Below are 20,037 nucleotides of genomic sequence, written 5' to 3' on the forward strand. Positions count from 1 at the left end.
TCTTTTTAAATGATCAAATGTATTGTACTTAAATAGATTTATTGTATACAGTTGTTATATTTATTGTGTGTAACAGGTGAATCTTTTAAAATTGTTGATGGTTTCTTGTTATACAGGTTATTATTAATTATTATATAGTTTTGAAAAATCTTATTTTTTCAAATTGCTGGCGATTTTTTTGTTTTTTGCCAGCAGTTGATCTTTGCTGGCGGTTGTGAAATTCGTGGGCAAATTTATTACTTTGCCGGTGGTTTCCTCAACCGCCTGCAATTATTTTACTTTACCAGCAGTTTTTTAACTGCCGGCAATACTTTTCCCAAAACTTTTCGGACGATTTTTTAAAACCGCCAGTAATTTTTTTTTTTATCGACGGTTTATAAAAATAGCCGATAAATAGTCTTTTCCGGCAATTTTAAATTGCCAGAAACCTTTTCCGACGGAGGTATTTTCAACGATTATAATTACTGCTGGTAAAACTTTTACCAGCGATTTTTTTACTTTTCCCGATGGTTTTCTTACCGCCGGAAAAAATCAAAACTCTTGTAGTGAATCAAGTATTTTGTTCAAAATAATCAAGTATTTGTTGAAAATAATCAAATATTTAATTAAGCATGTGAGAGTCAATCGAGTGCTTAATAAGTACTTTGTAAAAATCAATCGAGTAACCTATGAGAGTAATCGAATAATGTTCAATTCATTTTTAAAATAATCAATTACATTTATGAGTATAATCAAGTAAGTATTAAAAATACTCTATTATCTAGTCCCTTATACTCGAGTGTGATAGACAACTTTTTTTATCTTCATTTTTATTGAGTAAGGTATTTTTGATAATCAAGAGAAGGATTTCCAAGCGAGAGAGAGAGAGAGTCTTACTTCAAGTGTGCCGAACATAGGGTTTCAAAATGAGAGAAAAAATGATCTAGAATCAATTAGGGCAAGCTGCCCTTGTATAACAACAAGCAACCAAGCTGGGTTGAGGCAAATCGCATGGGCCGCATGGAAAAATGGGCTTGGCTTATAAACAAATCTTGACCTAATGGTTATTTGGCCCACAAAATAATCACCGGGTCATATACACATTTAAACTTCAATTAAAAGTAAGTAAGATGAAATCTAAATGCATATATCAAAATGTAAACAGAAATGCACATAAATAAATATACTAGGTTCTTTGGAGAATTGGCCGATATATTTATATGTATCTATAAATTGTCAAATTTAAATATTTAAACAATCTTTTTTACATAAAAAATTATCATATCAATTATAGATATATATATTTAAATAATATTTTTAATAATAAAAAGATATAATATTATCGTATCAATTATAGATATATTTATATTATTTAAATAATATTTTTAATGATAAGAAAATTATCAATAATTATTCACTAATCGATGATTAATTACTATGCAATTGTAATGGTAATTTTTTAATTATTAATATTAAGTGTCACATAAAATATCATAGTTTTATGTTCAAATGACATTTTTGTGTGTATAAACCAAAATTAATTGCGAAAGCCCATTCAAATTGTGATTCATTTGGGTGAATTTTTGAAGTATTGTATGTTCATGTCTCTTGTAACTTGGTGATATCGGATCTTATATGAGTTTAATGTTTAAGTTATGCTTTCTTTTCAAAGTACTTTTTTACATGGAGGATACTTTCTAAAACTAAGCTTGTTTTATAGGGGAAAGAACAAAACAAAAAAAAAAAATCACAATAAATTATATTCACAAAGTAATGTTTTATTTAACACAAAAATATTATTAATTAAAAGATAATGTTAATTATTGTCACACAAACATGGTACATTTATTTATATCTTGTTCATAACATCAAAATAAATAAGTCTATTACTTAATTAAATGATGATTCAAAACACAATATATTAACTTAGTATTAACTAGACCACAATTATTTTCACTTGACATCATAGACCGTCGACATTGTAGTGAGTTCGAAGAGGATGATGGTGGCGACAACAGAAATAATCGACCATGGGCTTTTGAAATAATTATGAAGCAGCATGGCACGCCATTTAGGCCATGAATCGGTGCAGTAGGAAAGGATGCTGTCATGCACCATGTTAATTATAAGAAAGTTATGATAATATATTCATTTCAATTCAAAAGTCAAAATAAATCCTTAATTGATAAAAAAAAAAAAACAGCATTTAGTTTCCTCTATCCAAATCATTTTATCACAATTATGTGATACTTGTGTAACTCATGTATTAATGTATTATATTTTGTGTTATATTAATATAAAAATAGCATATATATTATTAAATAAAAAATAATTTTTATATTAATTTAAGATACACAATGAATCAAATTTTATTGAATTCTATATGAGGTGATAAATGAACGGATATTCACACAAAGCTTAATTACAAAGAGGATAATTAATCATTGCTAATTTTAAATAATATTTATTTACTATATCTTATTTTTAATTATATTATTTTATAATTAAAAATAAGAGCAACATATCCTGCCTGGTAAACGGCATGGCATAAAGTTCCCCGTGGGAGCCGAATATGGGATCGTCCTTGGAATAATCACACCCACGCTCCTGTGTCTCCCTATCACTCTCAGACTTTTGTGCCGCTGCTCGCAATATTTCCAGCATGAAACACCCATCGATAATCATTAGCTTCACAAATTTTTCAGTATCTTGCCACTTGGAATCGAGCGAGCTGTACGAATCCTTGAGCTCCTGCGCCACTTCGACCATGGCGTTGAAGATTACGCCCAGAGGCAGAGGCGATCTATGCACGAAATTGAGGAGAGCGCGGTGCTTGTGTTCCTCCATGGGCATCAGGTGAAGCTCCCCGTGATGGTTCGGCCCGAACGACACTGCTTGGGGCTGGTAGGGTCCCTTCTTGGTTTCGGAGATGAGGGAAGGGAGCCTGTAGATGGACCGCTTCTTCCTGGACTGCTCTTCTTGGCTTTTAGCATTGCTGTGCTTGCAGATTTCAGCATTGATGTCGACCACCCACTGGTTCATCTCTCCGCTTGCTCTTAATGTCGTCGGCTCAGTCATTCGACTCGGTGTCTATAAGGAAGTGGCCGCCTGGCAGTTTGTCGAGCACTTGGTGTGCAGAAGTTGGGATTATAAAGAGAGAGCCCATATTCCTGACTTGCAAGGCTAATAGTGATACAGCAACTGCATGCTCTTTGCTTTTTTGTGGGACCCAAATCGTCCCCTTCAAATACTGTTCAAGAAGAGCAGAGAAGCCCCAGCCTTTATTCCATTAGTTCTTGAACCACAGGCTTTGATTCAACAATCAACCTATAATATGTTCTATTGAAACGAAATGAATATTATCCACTTGAACGGTCAAAGGCTTCACCTTAAATAGTTCTATTCATAGTGGAATTTTTTCTTCACTTGAACCACGAAAGCACTGATTCTTTCTCGCCCAGTTAAGAAACAAATAATTTTTTGGAATCCCATCCTCTCCTCGTGCTTCATGTTCACTGGCCAATAGCTTGACAGCCACGCCCGTATGGCCGAGACATGGGATTGGAAGTTCAGATCAATCTGTATCTCTTTTAAATCCTAAAATGGGCCGCCTTGGCCTATGGGCTGCACTGACTGGTGCTGAGAGCCTATGGGCTGGCCTGGCCTGGCCTGGTCTGTCTGCACAGCACATAGCCCATTTTATACTTCAATGATCAAGCCCAATACTGAAGAGGTCCACGGCCTAGTGGTCAACCAACTAACATTCTCACCGGCAGATGCTGGTCTCCATTGGAACCAGTCCTTTCCACCTTCTCCTCCGCAAAAGGACAAACTCCGTGTCGCTATTTGTCTTTCTCTCTTCTCTCGCTACCGCTACTCTCCAACTACAACCGAACTCTGATTTGATTTCCATTCCGTCTGTAATCCAACCAGTCAATGGATTGGGCATTGCAAAGCCGATTGATGAATCTCATGGAAGACACAAAACTCGGCAAAGACCTCAACGATTCTTCGTTCAATTGGGAGCATTACCTCGGCTCCGACCTCACCGAACTCATCCTCTCCTACCTCCCCATCCGCTGCATCGTCCGCGCCGCCGCTGTCTGCAAGTTCTGGCATTCCATCATCACGACCGCCTCCTTCGCCTCCCGCGTCTCCGCCGCGAAGAAGCCCTGGTTCTTTCTCTACGGCCAGAACAACATCTTTTTCAAGAACAACCAGGCCTTCGCTTTCGATCCCGAAGCGGATGCCTGGCTTAGGCTCCCCACCGTTTGGCCCTCCTCCCACGAGCAGTCCTTCATCGGCTGCGCCGGCTTCTTCTTCGCGACTACTTCTTCCAGGTTCAGCTACACGCCCATCCTCAAAGGCGCCTGGCGAGAAACGTCGCCGCTTCGATTCTCTCGGTGCAATCCTCTCGTCGGCGTGTTCAATCACGGATCTGGATTGCCTAGATTCATTGTCGTTGGCGGCGTTAGGTTCATTGGTGGATTGGTCGATATAGAGGACAGGTTGGCTGTTGAGATCTACAACCCTAATTCGGATTCTTGGGAGCTTTGCCCGCCTTTACCAGCAGATTTCAGGTCAGGGAACTCGTCTCAGTGGCTCTCCTCGGCCTTGTTCAACGGAAAGTTCTATGTATTTGGGATTTATTCTTGTTTTGTTTCGTCATTTGATTTAAATAAGCACTTTTGGAGCGAGGTCCAGACTCTGCGGCCTCCAGGGGTGTTGTTTTCGTTCTTGGTTGCTTGTCAGGACCAGCTTGTTTTGGCTGGACTGTGCAATGGCCCTCGTGGACCATTGTTTAACTTGTGGAGGATTGATGAGGAAAGCATGGAGTTCAGTGAGATTGCAATCATGCCTCAGGACTTGCTTTATTGTTTGTTTGATAGCGAAGGGGAAGATAAGTTTGCAAGTCTGAAATGTGTTGGACTAGGTAACCTAATATATGTGTTCAATGAAGAGCATCACAGGAACTACCCAGCTTGTGTTTGTGAAATTAGCAGTGATTCTGGTCAGTGCCGTTGGAGGAGGGTTCCCAATTTGCCCGCCCCTGCAAAGAAGTTCCACAAGGTCATCAGCTTTTGTTCAACTGTCTCGCTCGATGATATTCTTAGATCACAAGGAGAAGAACTTGGTTTGGAGGAGGCTGTTCAATGATAACCGCTTCTATGCTTGGTAGGATTGATCTCTGGTCTTTAGTTTCCAGTTGGTTGATTTACTTATTCATTATATTCTTTCTTCATTGTGTTGTTTAGCAAATTGACAGGTGAATGACCTAATATATTGGGTACCATATTGTGATTAACTTATGCTTCTCTTAAAAGATAGATGCACAATTCTATGGCCTGTGATGAGTGAATTCTGCTGAGAAGGTGCAGGGTGTGGGGTTGGAGACATATTTAGTTGTGTTGCGCAAATATGGATCCCTTGCTTTTTCCCTGAATATGTTATCATAATATACAGAAGTTCAAATTGGTAATATTTCCTTTTGAACTATACCTACTAAATATAGCAATGTAATGGAGATAAAGAGTTTTTATTTTTTATTTTATAGTTGTAGCTGTGTTAGGATTTTATTTATTTGGAACTTTATTTATAGTTGAATTCTTTAATTTATCAAGATGTGGCATAGTGTTATAGGATTTTTAATAGATTATGGACATAGAATTTTAAGTGGTATTAGATTACCATATAAGATCTGCCTAGTTATTTTGAGAGTTTTATTTGGGAGTTGTTGCAAAATTGCTCTTTTCTTTCCATGTCCAATGGGTCATTAGGTGCATGTGTCTAGTTATTTTGGTCACACCTCTGCCTAGTACATGGGACTCCATGCTTCATGAGAATCGAAAGAGAATTGTATTTGTACACAGCCTTTCACTTGCTTTTTTTGCAAAGAGACTATGTGAAGCTAGAGAGAAAAATATATCGTGTATATTTCTTACTAACTAATAGGTTCTGCACCTATATAAATACAAATGCATGGGTCATGACATAAGCATAAGGCTAACCCTAGGAGAAATATACACACACAACAATATACAACTCAACACTCCTCCTCAAGCTAGAGCATACATATCATATGCACCAAACTTGTTACAAATATATCCAATTTGAAGATCCCTGAGGGTTTAGTAAAGACATTTGCTAACTGATCATTTTAATTGACAAAATTTGTGGTAATACAGCCAAATAAAATCTTCTCTCGAATTAAGTGACAATCTATCTTGATATGGTATCACGTAAACAATATACTAATTAGTTCGATTCAGTTACCTTTTTCGATTAGTTCAGTTTTTGGTTTTCGGTTTGGTTTTTTGTTTGAAATAATTGAACTAATTAAACCGACCGAAATTACAAAACAACATCGTTTTGGGTGCAGTATAAAGAAAAAGAAACAGACACAATGGTGGAAGGAGAGGACCAAACTAATGTTCGGTCCTTCAGCCCTTTCTGGCTTTTCCTTCCCCTTCATCTCGACTCTTCGGCAATGTTAACACCAATGCCGAACCGACATCACTATCCCTGATGCAAATCGCTTCCCCTTCGTCCTTGTACTTTTTGACTTTCCCTTCCCCTTCGTCTCGCTTTCTATCAGCCTCACTATCCTTAATGCAAATTAGCGTCGCTACCAGCATCTCTCTCTCACTCCAATTTGATGCTTGCCCGTCAACGCCACCTCGGCAGCCACCATCGCCTCAAACCACCTCTTCAATAAGTTTTCTAGCAACCTTCTTGTGGGTGAGTGTTCTACATTAAAACTTAGATCTATTGAAATCCAACCATTAGATCCTTTTGATTTTTGGATATGTGGGTCACTAAGCCAAGGCGAATCTAATAGTCATTTCTGATCATCGGAATTTGCCGTGGGTGGTGGCTGGTGACATTTTTTTAGAAACGAGTTGAGTTTTTTTGACAATAAAATTAATTTTTAGATCTACAAAAAATTAACCGTTTGATCAAACTCATTTTTGGATATATGAAACACCGCGGATGGGGAATCTGATGATTGATTCCAATCATTGGAATCACTGGCGGGCTAGGTGGCCGGCAGCAACAATGGCGGCCAAAAATGAGTTGGTCTGTTAGGTTATTTTTGGATTTGTTCGGTTTATTCAGTCGGTTTGGTTTTTACGAATTTTGTTCAGTTTTTTCGGTTTTCAGTTAGTTCATTTTTTGGGTTTGTTCGGTCAGTTCGGTTCGGTTTTGTACAGTGGTTCAGTTTTTTTCGGTTATTGAATTTTCCACCGTTTGCACACCCCTAGTTTGTGGTGGTCTGAGGATTATCAGTCCTGAAGCATTCCAAGTTTGGATGCCTTTAGGTTTCATTCCAGCTCAAAAACCAGTACAATATTGTAGCAGATAAGTTGACATGAATCAGCTGTTTCCATACTTGGTGCTGTCATAGTTTAGCATCCCCAATTAAGACCCTGATTAGTCTCTTGTCATTGCCCTTCCACATACTTAAAATGTTTCTCCACGTCAAAAATAACCTCCCAGATTCACTGTCAATCCAGTTCTGGGATGTCGTTTACCACAGAAATAAAGGGGATTTGTTTCTGCTATCAATGAAAGAGGCCACAGAGATGGTACCCAAATTCAGACAATCATTCAACCCAGTCCCTTTGTAAATCACTGACAGATGCCATATTGGAGATGCTTTTGCTAATCTGGCTGATGTTTCTTCTGCAATAACATCTTGACTCAATTTTTTTCTCTTATTGTGGGCATTTTACGCAAAATACAGTAGATTTTGTTACTTGCTTTGCGTTATTGCGTTGCAGAGGAGATTGGAATTAGACTATAGAACTGAACTTGTATCTCAATTACTTGTCAAAGTCTGTGTACAAAATAATTAAACCACAGTGTTACAAAAGATTTTGCTAAACTCTGTTGTTATGTTTAGCATTAAATTGGGTCTTATCTTATTGACATTTGTTCTATATTGCTTGTTTGACAGCAATAGAAATATTCTTGAGTATCCCATTCACGGAATCATGAAGGTCATATGAAAAGAATAAGCAACTTGTATTTCAGTACTAGTAATGGCCATGTAAATCTTACTGGAAGCAGGTCCCTGGTCTTCTGCACAGCCCTTGAGCCTACTAGCCTTTGCTATGCAGGAGGTAATCAGTTCCATTCTTTGACAGCTTTATAATTCTCACAAGGGTGACCAGGCTGCTAGTGTATTTCAGGATTATCTATGAACTCTCCTCTGTATGCTTATAATTAAGAATTCCTCTTTGTATCAATTGAACCTTTTTTTTTTTCTGGGTTTTTGTATTCTTATATTATGGTGATGGTAATCTTGGCTGTAAATTTATGCTCACAATCATGTAATTGGATAACCAGATGTACCCAAGTGACCATTTGGAAAGGTTACACTGACAATTTGCTTATAATTCTTCCCCCTGGTCTTGTCAGGGGTTCTCTCTTGTGTAGACTCATTTTTTTCTTTTAATTTTTCTCTATTTAATAATGTTGGGACCAAAAAACTCTCTTTTATCACCCTCTGTTGGCTAGTTGTTGGCCATAGACTTATGTCTTAAGGATAGAGGAATTAGTGATGCTGACATTAAAGTTTAGCAAAGAGTATTATTCATTTTACGGGAAATGTCTAGGTATAAACATAGCAGATTGTATAAACTTGACTCACATGATCTCATTGAGTAGAACTTAAGATTAAATAGCATAAATGATCATTGAACTTTACATTAAGGTATAAAAAGATTACTAAATTTTAATTTGGCATATAATTTTATACTTAAATTCAATTACTACTAAAAGAGTTTTAACACAAATGATTATTAAATTTTATACTAAAATATAAAAAAGTCATTAAATTTTATAATTAAAATATAAAAAGGTAACTAAATTTTATATTAGAATATAAAAATATTAGTATTTTATTAATTTTTTTTAATGATAATTAAAGTAGTTATAGAATTGTATACTAAATTAAAATTTAATAATATTTTTATATTTTAATTTAATAATTATTTATGCTATTTAACTAAAACCTAATGGTTGGGGGGGGGGGGGGGGGGGGGGATGGATCTACATCTACTGTTTTTCTTGAAATTAGAATTATAAATTATTCCTTTTCGTTCGACCAAAAAAAATACACATTTAGTAGGATTTTAGGAGATAATTCAAGTTTCTTTCATGGAAAGATGTAGGGTTGCTCCTATCTTCTCATGAAAAGGGGGTAAATGCGCACAATATTTCATCCCGACCCACCCAAAATATCTGATCCGATCCTGACCCGATATTAGTGCCATCCGATATGTAATTCGAAGGTTGCAATGCGCGATTTTTCTTTCAGCCTCCCCTGGAAGTGGGCCTGGGCCGAATACGCAACATTTTGGGCCTACCGGACCCAACAGGATGGTGCCCTAGCTATTCAGCTCACATCCGTCTGCCAACCGTGCCCCTTCGTGTAATGCACGCGAAAAGAACGCGAGTGAAATCAATTCCTTCAGAATTGGGAAAATTGTAGTTTAAAACCTCAGTCGGTGAGAGGGCTTTTCACCTCCTTCCGTGTCCGCCAAGAAGGGTTTTAGGGTTTGTCTCTGAATCTCTGAAATTCCAAACCCATGGATAGATACCAGAAAGTCGAAAAACCTAAGCCCCAAGCACCCATAAACGAGAACGAGATCCGAATCACAGCACAGGGTTTGGTTCGCAACTACATCAGCTATGCCACCACTCTTCTCCAGGCATCTCTCTTTCGTCATTCGCTTCGATTCGTCCCTCGATGTTTCAATTTTATTGCCTTGCATTCTGTTTTTGGTTTCCCACACTTTATCGTCTCTCATCAATTATCGTTAATGGGTTTTTGTTTGACATATGTCCGGTCTTGTGTTGAGCCAATTGGTATTTTGTATTGTTCTTTTACGAATTGTATTTGATTATGATTCCTATCGTGGTTAATTGAGGAATGACTTTGCGGCGTACGCTGATATTACCAATTGGCTCAGCACGAGTTTGAAGGCAGTTGAATTGCAGCTTCTTCTTTATCTGCATTTTTCGTTTTTTCCGTTGATTTGTCAGTTGATGACCCTATTTAGTTCCATTTGTGGGTTTTCTAACTCTGTCTGCTCTCATTCAACTGCCATAAGCTATTTTCCTTTGTTCTTTTGACCATGCATTTGTAGATTGTTTAGCAATTTATATTCTGAACGGGCTTAATCTTGATGTTGTGGTGATGTAATTCCAACCTTGCAATAACATCTAGAAACCTTATTTTAAGCTATCATTCAATATTAGATTGCACTGCGATATTATATGGGCATAGATTAGTATACTGTTTACGTGATACCATAACTTGGCTTCTCAATTTCTTCTCTTCTCTTCTCTCTTCTTCGTAACTGAAAAGGTCACCTTGATATAGATCATAAGGAGGTGGGTTGATTTAGTCACCAGAGCTCTGATATGCGGAGGGGCTTTGTCGAGTCAGTGAACCTGGAGAGTGTGCTCTTTGTCCTTGCCTCTGATAACCTTTCTAGTTGTTGCTCTTTGTCCTTGCCAGTGATAACCAATCCCTCTGATGCCTATTCCTCCCTCACGTTCCCCCTCCAGTCTGGTGTTTGTGGCCTTGTGATGCAACTAGCATCTAATCTCTATGTTTCATCTCTCTGGAATTCTAGTGTACTGCTTTCTTTGGGCTCATAACTAGGCTATTAATGGTTATCATATTATGCAATTTGTGTAGTTTCTATTCCTTCTTTATTTGTTTTATTTACATTTCATTTTTTAATTTTCTTTAGTAGTATTACTACTGCTACAACAAATGATTTCAATATTTGTTTCATCAAGTGGAAGTGGGAAACACTCCTTTGCATCTAGGGTTCAAACCTCATTGAGGCAAGCCACAAGCCCACACATAGCTTTTCTGCATAGTCTTGGTATGTTGTTGTTTAATTGGAAGTGGAAAAAAAGATCCAGATTGGAAATGTCATTCTTGCAATATATCCCAAGAGTATGTTTGAACGTTATCCATTTTTTTGCAAGATGTGAAAATTATTTGTTGAACATTATTAATACACTTTATTTTAGAAGTCTTGTATACATTACCTCATTTTCAAAAGTGTGCCTGAGCTCAAGGCTCAGCTGAGGGTGCCTAGCTGTATAAGAAATGCACCTAGGCTATAAGGTGCATGTCCTCTCCCCCCCCCCCCCCCCCCCCCCCCCCCAAACAAAAAAAAAAAAAGGGAGAAGCAAGGCACACACCTTTGGTGCCTATATCATAATTATTTGATTTTTGATATTTGATGTCCTTGCTTCTCTCAGTCGAGCGCTTGCTCTGGATGCCTAGCACCTCAAGCAATATAACGCCGTAGCACTTTAAGGGTACCATTTGCCTCTAACAGCCTTGATCACTCTTTTGGCCGGCACCTCCTAAATAGCAGTCTTAGGTTGCTTTGATGCCACCTGTGAGATCGTGCTATTTGTATAGAAAAATTGGTTGCTTGTACTGTGCTATGTTTATATTCATATCTTTTGTGTCTGACTTAATGGTTCTTAAGCTTATGATGCATGGGCTGCCATAGCATATGATTTTTTGTGGTCCTTTATGTAGGAGAGACGGGGGAGAGAGATTGTCTTGAGAGCAATGGGACAGGCAATTAGCAAAACGGTGGCCATTGCAGAGATTATAAAGGTTGGTCTGTTAAAATCTGTCACATGCTGGCTGTTTATTTTCCCCTTTTGTTTTAGAAAATTAACCAAGTATTATTCTGAAACAGAAAAGAATTCCCAGGTTGCATCAAGATACTGCCATCAGTTCAGTAAGCATTACTGATGTTTTTGAACCAATTGAAGAGGGCCTTTTGCCGTGAGTGTCTAAACTTCTCCAACACCTGAAACTTAACTTCCATACCGAGACCATATCTCTAATACTAGCTTTGACTTTTAATACAGAGTGGAGCAAACTCGCCATGTATCGATGATTTCAATTACCTTGTCAACTAAGGAGCTAAACAAGAACTCTCCTGGGTAACTTTGGGATCCCTAAATCTTAGGCCACATTGGTATATTGGGGTCTCTTCTTTGTGATGTGAAAAAAGAAAAAAGTGTCTGGTTCTGGAAAGTCTGGGAACTCCTTAAACTTCTATTTTGAGCTTAACATTTATTTGTTGCCTGTTATCCTGGTCAAGAAATATATGCTTCTGAGTTGGTTTGACCAATGATGAGGTTTTCCTAGTTTTTTTTTTTTTTCCTGGTAATGTGGGGTGGAAGAAAGGGCAGGAGCTAGATATGTTTCATTTTACTGCCAATTGAGTTCCTCTATTTTCTGGTAGTTTGACTAGATTATGGCCTTGACTTGAGCTCATTATCATAGGTACCAAGCTCCATTCCCTGTGGAGCAACAAAAACCACAGCACAACTATCGGCAGCAGCAACCAAGACAAGCACGTTTACCTTTTAATGTTGTTAATGAAGGTGATACCAACGGCAAAAACTGATGATGGATGCTTAGCTGAAAACAAAAACAAAAAAAACTGATGATGGATAATTGTTGTCTACTGTCTTTGTTTTCTTTTTCTTTGTTTTCTTTTTCTTTTTTTTCTTTAAATGTTTTCATTTGTCTAGAGTCATATGGTCGAGGACAAGGCCGTGGCAGAGGACGGGGATGGGGATGGAATCGGGGTGGTGGATACGGATACTACCAAGGTATTGGCTTGTGGAATTTGTTTTTGTAGTCCAGAAATCCAAATCAATTTATATTATTATTCTTACGTCACTCACTTTACTATGTATCTTTGTTTTCGGCTGCACTTCCTTGGCAATAGAAAATGATGGGTATGCAGGCTGGAATCGAGGTGGTGGCCGTGGTAGAGGTTGGGGGTATCGTGGTTAGTATGCTATTTATGAGTCTGCTAGTATCCATATGTTCTAGGCTAGATTTTCTGGTGGAATGCAGCAAGCTAGTCTCATTTTCAGGCTAATTGCTGTTTTCACCTCTTTCCAGTTAACCATTTTGAATCTGGTCGGGGATAATTCATGAAATGACAAATCCATGAATCCACCAGACATTCATGTTTACTCCAGTCCTCTTTATATTAGTCCTTTATGTGCATATCCTTGCACTGCACACTGAATTATAAACTGAACTAATAACACAACTGCTTGTTTTCCCGCTGTCTTGGGCAGGTGCCGGGTATGAAAGAGGTCGAGGCGGAGGGGGCAGAGGTTATGGTTATGCGCGTGGCCGGGGACAGATGGGCGGCCGCCGTAATCGGGGTGGTGGCAACCAGGCATAACAGTATATGGCACAATAGATATATGTGTGGCTAGGCTTTATATTACATAATGTGCCATGTCTGTGAAGTCTTTTAAGGTTTTGTCCTACGGTCTACCGGGAGTGGTTGATGAAAATGTCACTTTGAACACGTTGCAACAAGCTTGGTTTACTCTGTTCCATGTTTTTATACCAAGAGCAAGTAGCCATTTCCTAGTTGTGCATATATATCTATCTCTTGTGACCCCCACAGATGCTATTGTATTTATTCATATATATATATCTTAATTTTCATTTCAAATCTTCACCCCATGTGTTGATGATGTCATGGCATGCGTCATGTCGATGTCAGAGGACCAATTTTTCGTGCCTTGGCTGCAATTTTTGCCTTCTTTCCCATATGTAGATATGCCTGTTCTGCTTTGTTGAAGTTTCAGCCAGTAGATTTGGTGTACTAATGAAGTTAAGCTGATTGTTTTCATAATATGATGACCGGCACAGCTTCCCTGCTGCAGATGTTTGTGTGAACAAGGCAAGTTATTTCATAAAAGGTTGATTCAATTCATGTGCTAGACATATGATGAGTTACCATGGACGGCTTAATGCATTATTTTGTCTTTGAACTAATAAAAAAAAATGGCTTTTAAGGACCTCAAGTATTTTATATTTAGTGTTCATCCTTGAATCAAATATTTTTGTGTATTTTTTATCCTCGACTTAATTGTCGTTAAAATTAAGTCGTTAAAAGAGACGTTAATTTTGTCTCGTCAGCACTGTCACCTAATCAAATATATAAAATAATGATTAAATGTACAAAATAATTAGATACATATATAAACAAATTTAATAATTAAATACAAAAAATTTAACAAATACACACATACACAAAATTAATAATTAAATACACAAATCAAATAATTAACTATACAAATTAATAACTAAACACACAATATCAATCATTTAATACAAAAATAATCAGATATATAATTTTACATAATTAATAATCAAATACATAAAATAATTAAATAAACATATATATAAAATTAATAATTAAATACACAAATCAATAACAAAATATACACAACATTAATCACACAAAGTATTACACAACAACAGCAGCAGCAACTCGTTTAAGAAGAAGACGACAACGACGACGCTGGAGGTCTTCGTTGCTACCAGTCATCGTCGTCGTGTGCCAAATTTGGTAAAAAGGGAGAAAGCAAGTTGGTGGGTTGGGTGGGGGAGGATCAGGATGATTCCAGTGCGTCCAAAACAGAGGAAAAAAAATAAGGGTCCCGAGATTGAGTGAGGAACTGGCTATCCCATTGCCTAATACTTTTGTTTCTTTGACTTCTTAGGTTGGAAATGAATTGTTTTCTGGTCCTCAATACTTGGAAACTCCATCTTTCACAAGGCAATCAGCATTTATGAGGGAGCTAGCGATAGACAAGGCTTTGGTTTTTGAACAAGGCAGAGACACATTCAAGACGTTCTCCAACGATGATGAGGCTATCTTTGTTGTTGTCAACATATCCAAGCATAACCTCCCTTTAGGGAGAATTAGAGGGTGACTGGTTCCAAGAAGAAGCTAGTCGAATCTAATGTTAAGGGCTGGTTGCTTTATTCAACGGGAAGAACGGCAAGGAGTGGCCGACAGTTGCTTCACGAAGCCCACAAGATTGGTAGTCAATGGGTGGGGGGTTATATGGGTTTGGTCACGAATGTGGGGGATGGGTGAATAAATTAAATTTTTTTTTATTTTGTTTTTTTAAAATTAAGCAAAGAAGCTGACCGGGATAATTTTGATGAAGCGACAATGCAGACGAGGCAAAATTAACATTTCTTTTAACGTCAATTAAGTCAGGAATGAAAAATACATAAAAATATTTGGTCCAATGATAAACAGTGAATACAAAATACTTGAAATCCTTAAAATCATTTTTTTTATTAGTCTAAGAACAAAATAATGCATTAAACCTACCCTAAATTCATAATCACTAATCTTAGGCACCTCTTCTTTTACTATGTGTTTAAAATGTTGAAAAAAAAAATCCCATTAGTTGAATTAACGATTCGTTTGATCAGTAGTTTCAAGCACTCTACACTTTCTCGGTACTTTTCACTTGCATAGTGTCTTATCATGGTACTAGACAAGACAATAAGTGGATCACTTGTGACATTTTTATTGACATCGTATGAATTTATTGTATTTTGTTATGACATCTATGCATGAATTTATCCTTTAGGAATAGGATAACGACAGTTTCAATGATGATGTTGGAGGGTAGGTGGGTTGGGTTATTCTAAGTCTAAAATCATTCCTTGAACATGTCTAGGTTCATTCATCAGGAGTGTTGGGAAGCAAAGAAAGACGAAGGCCAGAGTGCCGAAAAGGAAACTCTCTTTTGTCATCTATACTTCCATTGATGTTGCATTGTTGGATTGATTTGGGTTTTAAATAATTCTAAACTTAAATTAATTATAATTTAGTTTAGAATTTGAAACTTAAAATAAATTATGCTTTTAAGTTTACCTAGTGTTTGAATGAACAATACGTCTGAAATAACGTAAATAGGAATTGAAAATGTGATTTGGACATTAAGGAATGACACTTTGTGTATTGTATGCATGCATTGATTAATCATATAATATAATACATCAAAGTAAAAATGTTCTCGTTATCGTCAAGATATAATAATGAATTTATTTTATTGAAAACGACATCGTCTGACGGCTTGATTCTGTACATAAAAAAAAAAAAAAAAAATAGTGAAAGTGTGCAAAGAGGTTCTCATGTAAATATTCCAATGTTTAAGTCGAACACTAAACATGTTAAAAATTATAGAGTAGAATTCACACCAATATCAAAGACTTGTATTTTCTAAAATAAATATTTATTTATAGAGAAGAATGGGACATTCATAAATCTCCTTAATTTGAGATTTTTTATGGATAATATTTATTTCAATATTCTAATATCAATTATAATTTTTAATAGATAATATTTATCTCTTTTGTACCAAGATTTTATTAAGATTCTTAAAAAATAATATCTATCTTTTTTATAGAACTCTCGAGGTCGAGGGGATTTGCAAATGTCGGAGTTATCCAATTTGCGATTTGTTTAGAACCCCCTCAATTAAGAAAAAATTTACACATTTTTAAGTCAAAACGTTATTTTGGGTTTTTAAATTTTTTATTTTTTTAATAAACTTTTGCCTATAATACAACAATTATATTAAGTGACATCTTACAATATGTATTTTATATTTTAATAAAAGGATATAAATAAATATATATTTATAATAAGGGTAATGAGGGCAATATGTACACATTATTTTCAGACAATATACATTTATTATATTTTATTTTTAGTATCTAAATAATTTAATTAATTAATGATAAATATACTATATTTTGAAATATTTAAGCAACCAATCAAATTATGTGTATACTATATTGTCTCAAACTAATGTACACTTATTTATCCCCTAAAAATAAAAAATATATATATTTGGCCACCCAATTTGACACTTTTATTATATTTTGCATTCATATCTTATATATTTATATTAATATGACAAAAATATAAAATTAATATAAAATATCACAACAAATATCAAATTCAAATGTGGAAATAATATTTTTGAAACAATAATTGGGATTGTGTTTTTAATAAAAGAGTAAAAGATAACAATAGACAAAATATAAGCCAAACACATTTTTTTACTTCTTTATTTTTATGTTTTTTCGTGTGGTTATTCGAACCTTTCGTTATTTCAATTACATTTTTTAACTTGTATTTTTGAATCAATTTAATCTCTATACTTTAATTTTTTTTTATGTGTTGAGTCAAACTTTTCGTTATTTCAATTACACTCTTATACCTATTTTTTTGAGTTAATTTAATCCTTATATTTTGATATTTTTTCATGTGTTAACTCAAATTTTTCATTGCTTCGATTACACGTATGTATCTGCACTTTTAAGTTAATTTAAATTATGTATTTTGATGTGTAAAAAAAATAAAATGAGATGAGTCAAACTAGTTATAAGAGTTAAATTAACTCCAAAATCTATATATACATTATAATAAAACAGCCGTCAAATCTTTTTCCCGCCCATTTTCAGTTCTATTTTGATATTTTATTATATTTTGTTTATTTTTTTTCTTACTCGAAATAGAATTTTTGTAGATCATTAATTAAGTCTAAATTTGTGGAAAACGTGTAGTTTTTGAAATTTGTAGATAATTTTTTTCAACTGAAAAATGCTTGAAAAATGTGTAAGCATGGTATATAAAGAGACAAGATTTAATCCATATTATTAATTCTTAAATATTAATATAAAATTTTAATTGAAATAAATTACAGAAAAATAAAATTTTTTTAAATCGAAAAAAATCATGAGATATCAGGTAATACCATCACATATCGACTGCCAAATAAATTTTTTTTAAATATAAATTTAATTTTTTATTTTATTTTTCATAATTTATCTCTCATTATCTCTCAATAAAACTACCACTCAAAACTCTAAAACCTTTAATTTGTTTCAAAATCATGCAAAAAAAATACAAATCCTATATATGTATATGTTATTACTTAATTTTGAAAAATAATTAATTGGTAGGTTATGTTAAATTAGTTATTTAGGCAAAATTGGATTATTTTAAATAAGTCGTTTAAGTTATTTTGACAAAATTAATATTTTGTATAGATTATTTATATTTATCATATGTTGTTATATTTCTTTTGAAAAATTTATTATGTTTTATATTTTTATTATAGATAGCAGGAATATGTGAAGTCATATATAGATAATTAATTTTAAAATTTTGATTATTATTATTTATATAATTAATTGATTATTTAAATTATCTTTATTTTTTTATATATAGTTTAATTAATTTAAATTTATTTTTTTATAATCTTAAATGTTATGATTTTGTATATAACTTAAATATTATAATTTTATTTTTTAACTTTTTTTTTTTTTTTGTTGCTTTCTTAAAAATTTGACCTCTTTTGAATGTGGTAATTGTTTGCCATGAGGAATATGTAAAGTCATGTATGGATAATCAATTTCAAAAATTTAATATTATCATTTATATAATTAATTGATTATTTAAATTATCTTTATTTTATATATAATTTAATTAATTTAAATTTATTTTTTATAATTTTAAATATTATAATTTTATCTTTTAACTTCTTTTTTTTTTGTTACTTTCTTAAAAATTTGACCGGTCTTGAATGTGATAATTGATTGTTAGGAGAAATATGTGAAGTCATGTATGGATAATCAATTTCAAAAATTTGATTATTATCATTTATATAATTAATTAATTATTTAAATTATCTTTATTTTATATATTTTTTAATTAATTTTAATTTATTTTAGTATAATTTTAAATATTATAATTTTATATATAACTTAATTAATAATTATCATTTATTTAATTTGTTTAACTGTATTTTCTTATTTTGAACCAATTAGTTTTAACCATGTTTCTGGTTTGTCAATGTAAATGAATTATTTATTATTTAGTTTAATTCTTTGGAAGTTGTCCCAGTATTATAATTTTCAATTAATAGTTATTTTTTAACTTTAAATTTTCTAAGAGAAATATGTAAAATTATGTATGGATAATCAATTTTGAAAATTTGATTATTATCATTTATATAATTAATTGATTATTTAATTTATCTGTATTTTATATATAGTTTAATTTATTTATTTTTTTATAATTTTAAATGTTATAGTTCTATATAATTTTATAGTTTAATTAATTTAATTTATTGTTTTTAATTTTAAATGTTATAATTTTATATATAACTTAATTGATTATTATCATTTATTTAATTAGTTTAACTAAGCTTTTGGTTGTCAATCAATTAATTTTAATCGTGTTTTCGATTTACCAATGTAAACAGATTTTGTGTAATAACTTAATTTTTTTAAAGTCGTCATAACATTAAGTTTTCCGGTTAATAGTTATTTTTTAACTTTATTTTTTTTGTTTTTTTCCAAAAAATTTGACCGATCTTAAATGTAATTAATTGTCAGGGAGAAGATGTGAAATTATGTATAGATAATCAATTTTAAAAATTTGATTATTATCATTTATATAATTAATTATTTATTTATTTAAATTATCTTTACTTTATAAATATCATTTAATTAATTTAAAATTATTTTTTAAATAAGTCGTTTAAGTTATTTTGATAAAATTAATATTTTGTATAAGCTATTTATATTTATCATATGTTCTCATATTTCTTTTGAAAAATTTCTTATGTTTTATATTTTTATTATCGATAGAAAAAATATGTGAAGTTATAAATGGATAATTAATTTTAAAATTTTGATTATTATCATTTATATAATTAATTAATTATTTAAATTATCTTTATTTTTTAATATATAGTTTAATTAATTTAAATTTATTTTTTTATAATTTTAAATAAAAATATTTTGTATAGGCTATTTATATTTATCATATGTTATCATATTTCTTTTGAAAAATTTATTATGTTTTATATTTTTATTATTGGCAGGAAAAATACATAAAGTAACATATGGATAATTAATTTTAAAATTTTAATTATTATCATTTATATAATTAATTAATTATTTACATTATCTTTATTTTTTATATATACAGTTTAATTAATTTAAATTTATTTTCTTATAATTTTAAATGTTATAATTTTATATATAGCTTAAATATTATAATTTTATTTTTTAACTTTTTTTTGGGTTACTTTCTTAAATATTTGACATATCTTGAATGTGGTGATTAATTATAAGAGGAA

The 20,037-nt window shown here is 33.1% G+C and overlaps 3 protein-coding genes across 5 annotated transcripts; 2 read left to right on the plus strand and 1 right to left on the minus strand.

The window, feature by feature from the left end:
* Positions 1–2,385: 2,385 nt before the first annotated feature.
* LOC127787215 (UPF0481 protein At3g47200-like) lies at positions 2,386–3,516 on the minus strand. The gene is made up of 2 exons (XM_052315144.1): positions 3,368–3,516; positions 2,386–3,229 (listed from the first exon to the last, which is right to left on the minus strand). The coding sequence occupies exon 2, from the start codon at positions 3,055–3,057 to the stop codon at positions 2,473–2,475; it is 585 nt and encodes a 194-aa protein (XP_052171104.1). The 5' UTR covers positions 3,058–3,229; positions 3,368–3,516; the 3' UTR covers positions 2,386–2,472.
* A 245-nt stretch (positions 3,517–3,761) lies between these two features.
* On the plus strand, positions 3,762–8,411 carry LOC127787426 (F-box/kelch-repeat protein At3g24760-like). Of its 3 annotated transcripts, none has more exons than XR_008020155.1 (3): positions 3,762–5,154; positions 5,304–5,454; positions 7,937–8,411. XR_008020155.1 is itself a non-coding variant. In XM_052315470.1 (2 exons), exon 1 carries the CDS (start codon positions 3,916–3,918, stop codon positions 5,134–5,136), a length of 1,221 nt encoding a protein of 406 aa, XP_052171430.1. In that variant the 5' UTR covers positions 3,763–3,915; the 3' UTR covers positions 5,137–5,154; positions 7,937–8,411. The 3 variants fall into 3 exon arrangements, 1 of the variants encoding a protein (XP_052171430.1); XR_008020156.1 differs by having other exon boundaries at positions 5,308–5,454; XM_052315470.1 differs by lacking the exon at positions 5,304–5,454 and having other exon boundaries at positions 3,763–5,154.
* A 1,086-nt stretch (positions 8,412–9,497) lies between these two features.
* LOC127787702 (uncharacterized) lies at positions 9,498–13,445 on the plus strand. Its single transcript, XM_052315770.1, has 8 exons — positions 9,498–9,695; positions 11,558–11,638; positions 11,724–11,812; positions 11,899–11,973; positions 12,320–12,420; positions 12,571–12,651; positions 12,771–12,833; positions 13,132–13,445. Exons 1-8 carry the CDS (start codon positions 9,573–9,575, stop codon positions 13,239–13,241), a joined length of 723 nt encoding a protein of 240 aa, XP_052171730.1. The 5' UTR covers positions 9,498–9,572; the 3' UTR covers positions 13,242–13,445.
* The last annotated feature ends 6,592 nt before the right edge of the window (positions 13,446–20,037 follow it).

This window comes from Diospyros lotus, chromosome 12 (assembly GCF_014633365.1).
Source record: "Diospyros lotus cultivar Yz01 chromosome 12, ASM1463336v1, whole genome shotgun sequence".
NCBI lineage: Eukaryota > Viridiplantae > Streptophyta > Magnoliopsida > Ericales > Ebenaceae > Diospyros > Diospyros lotus.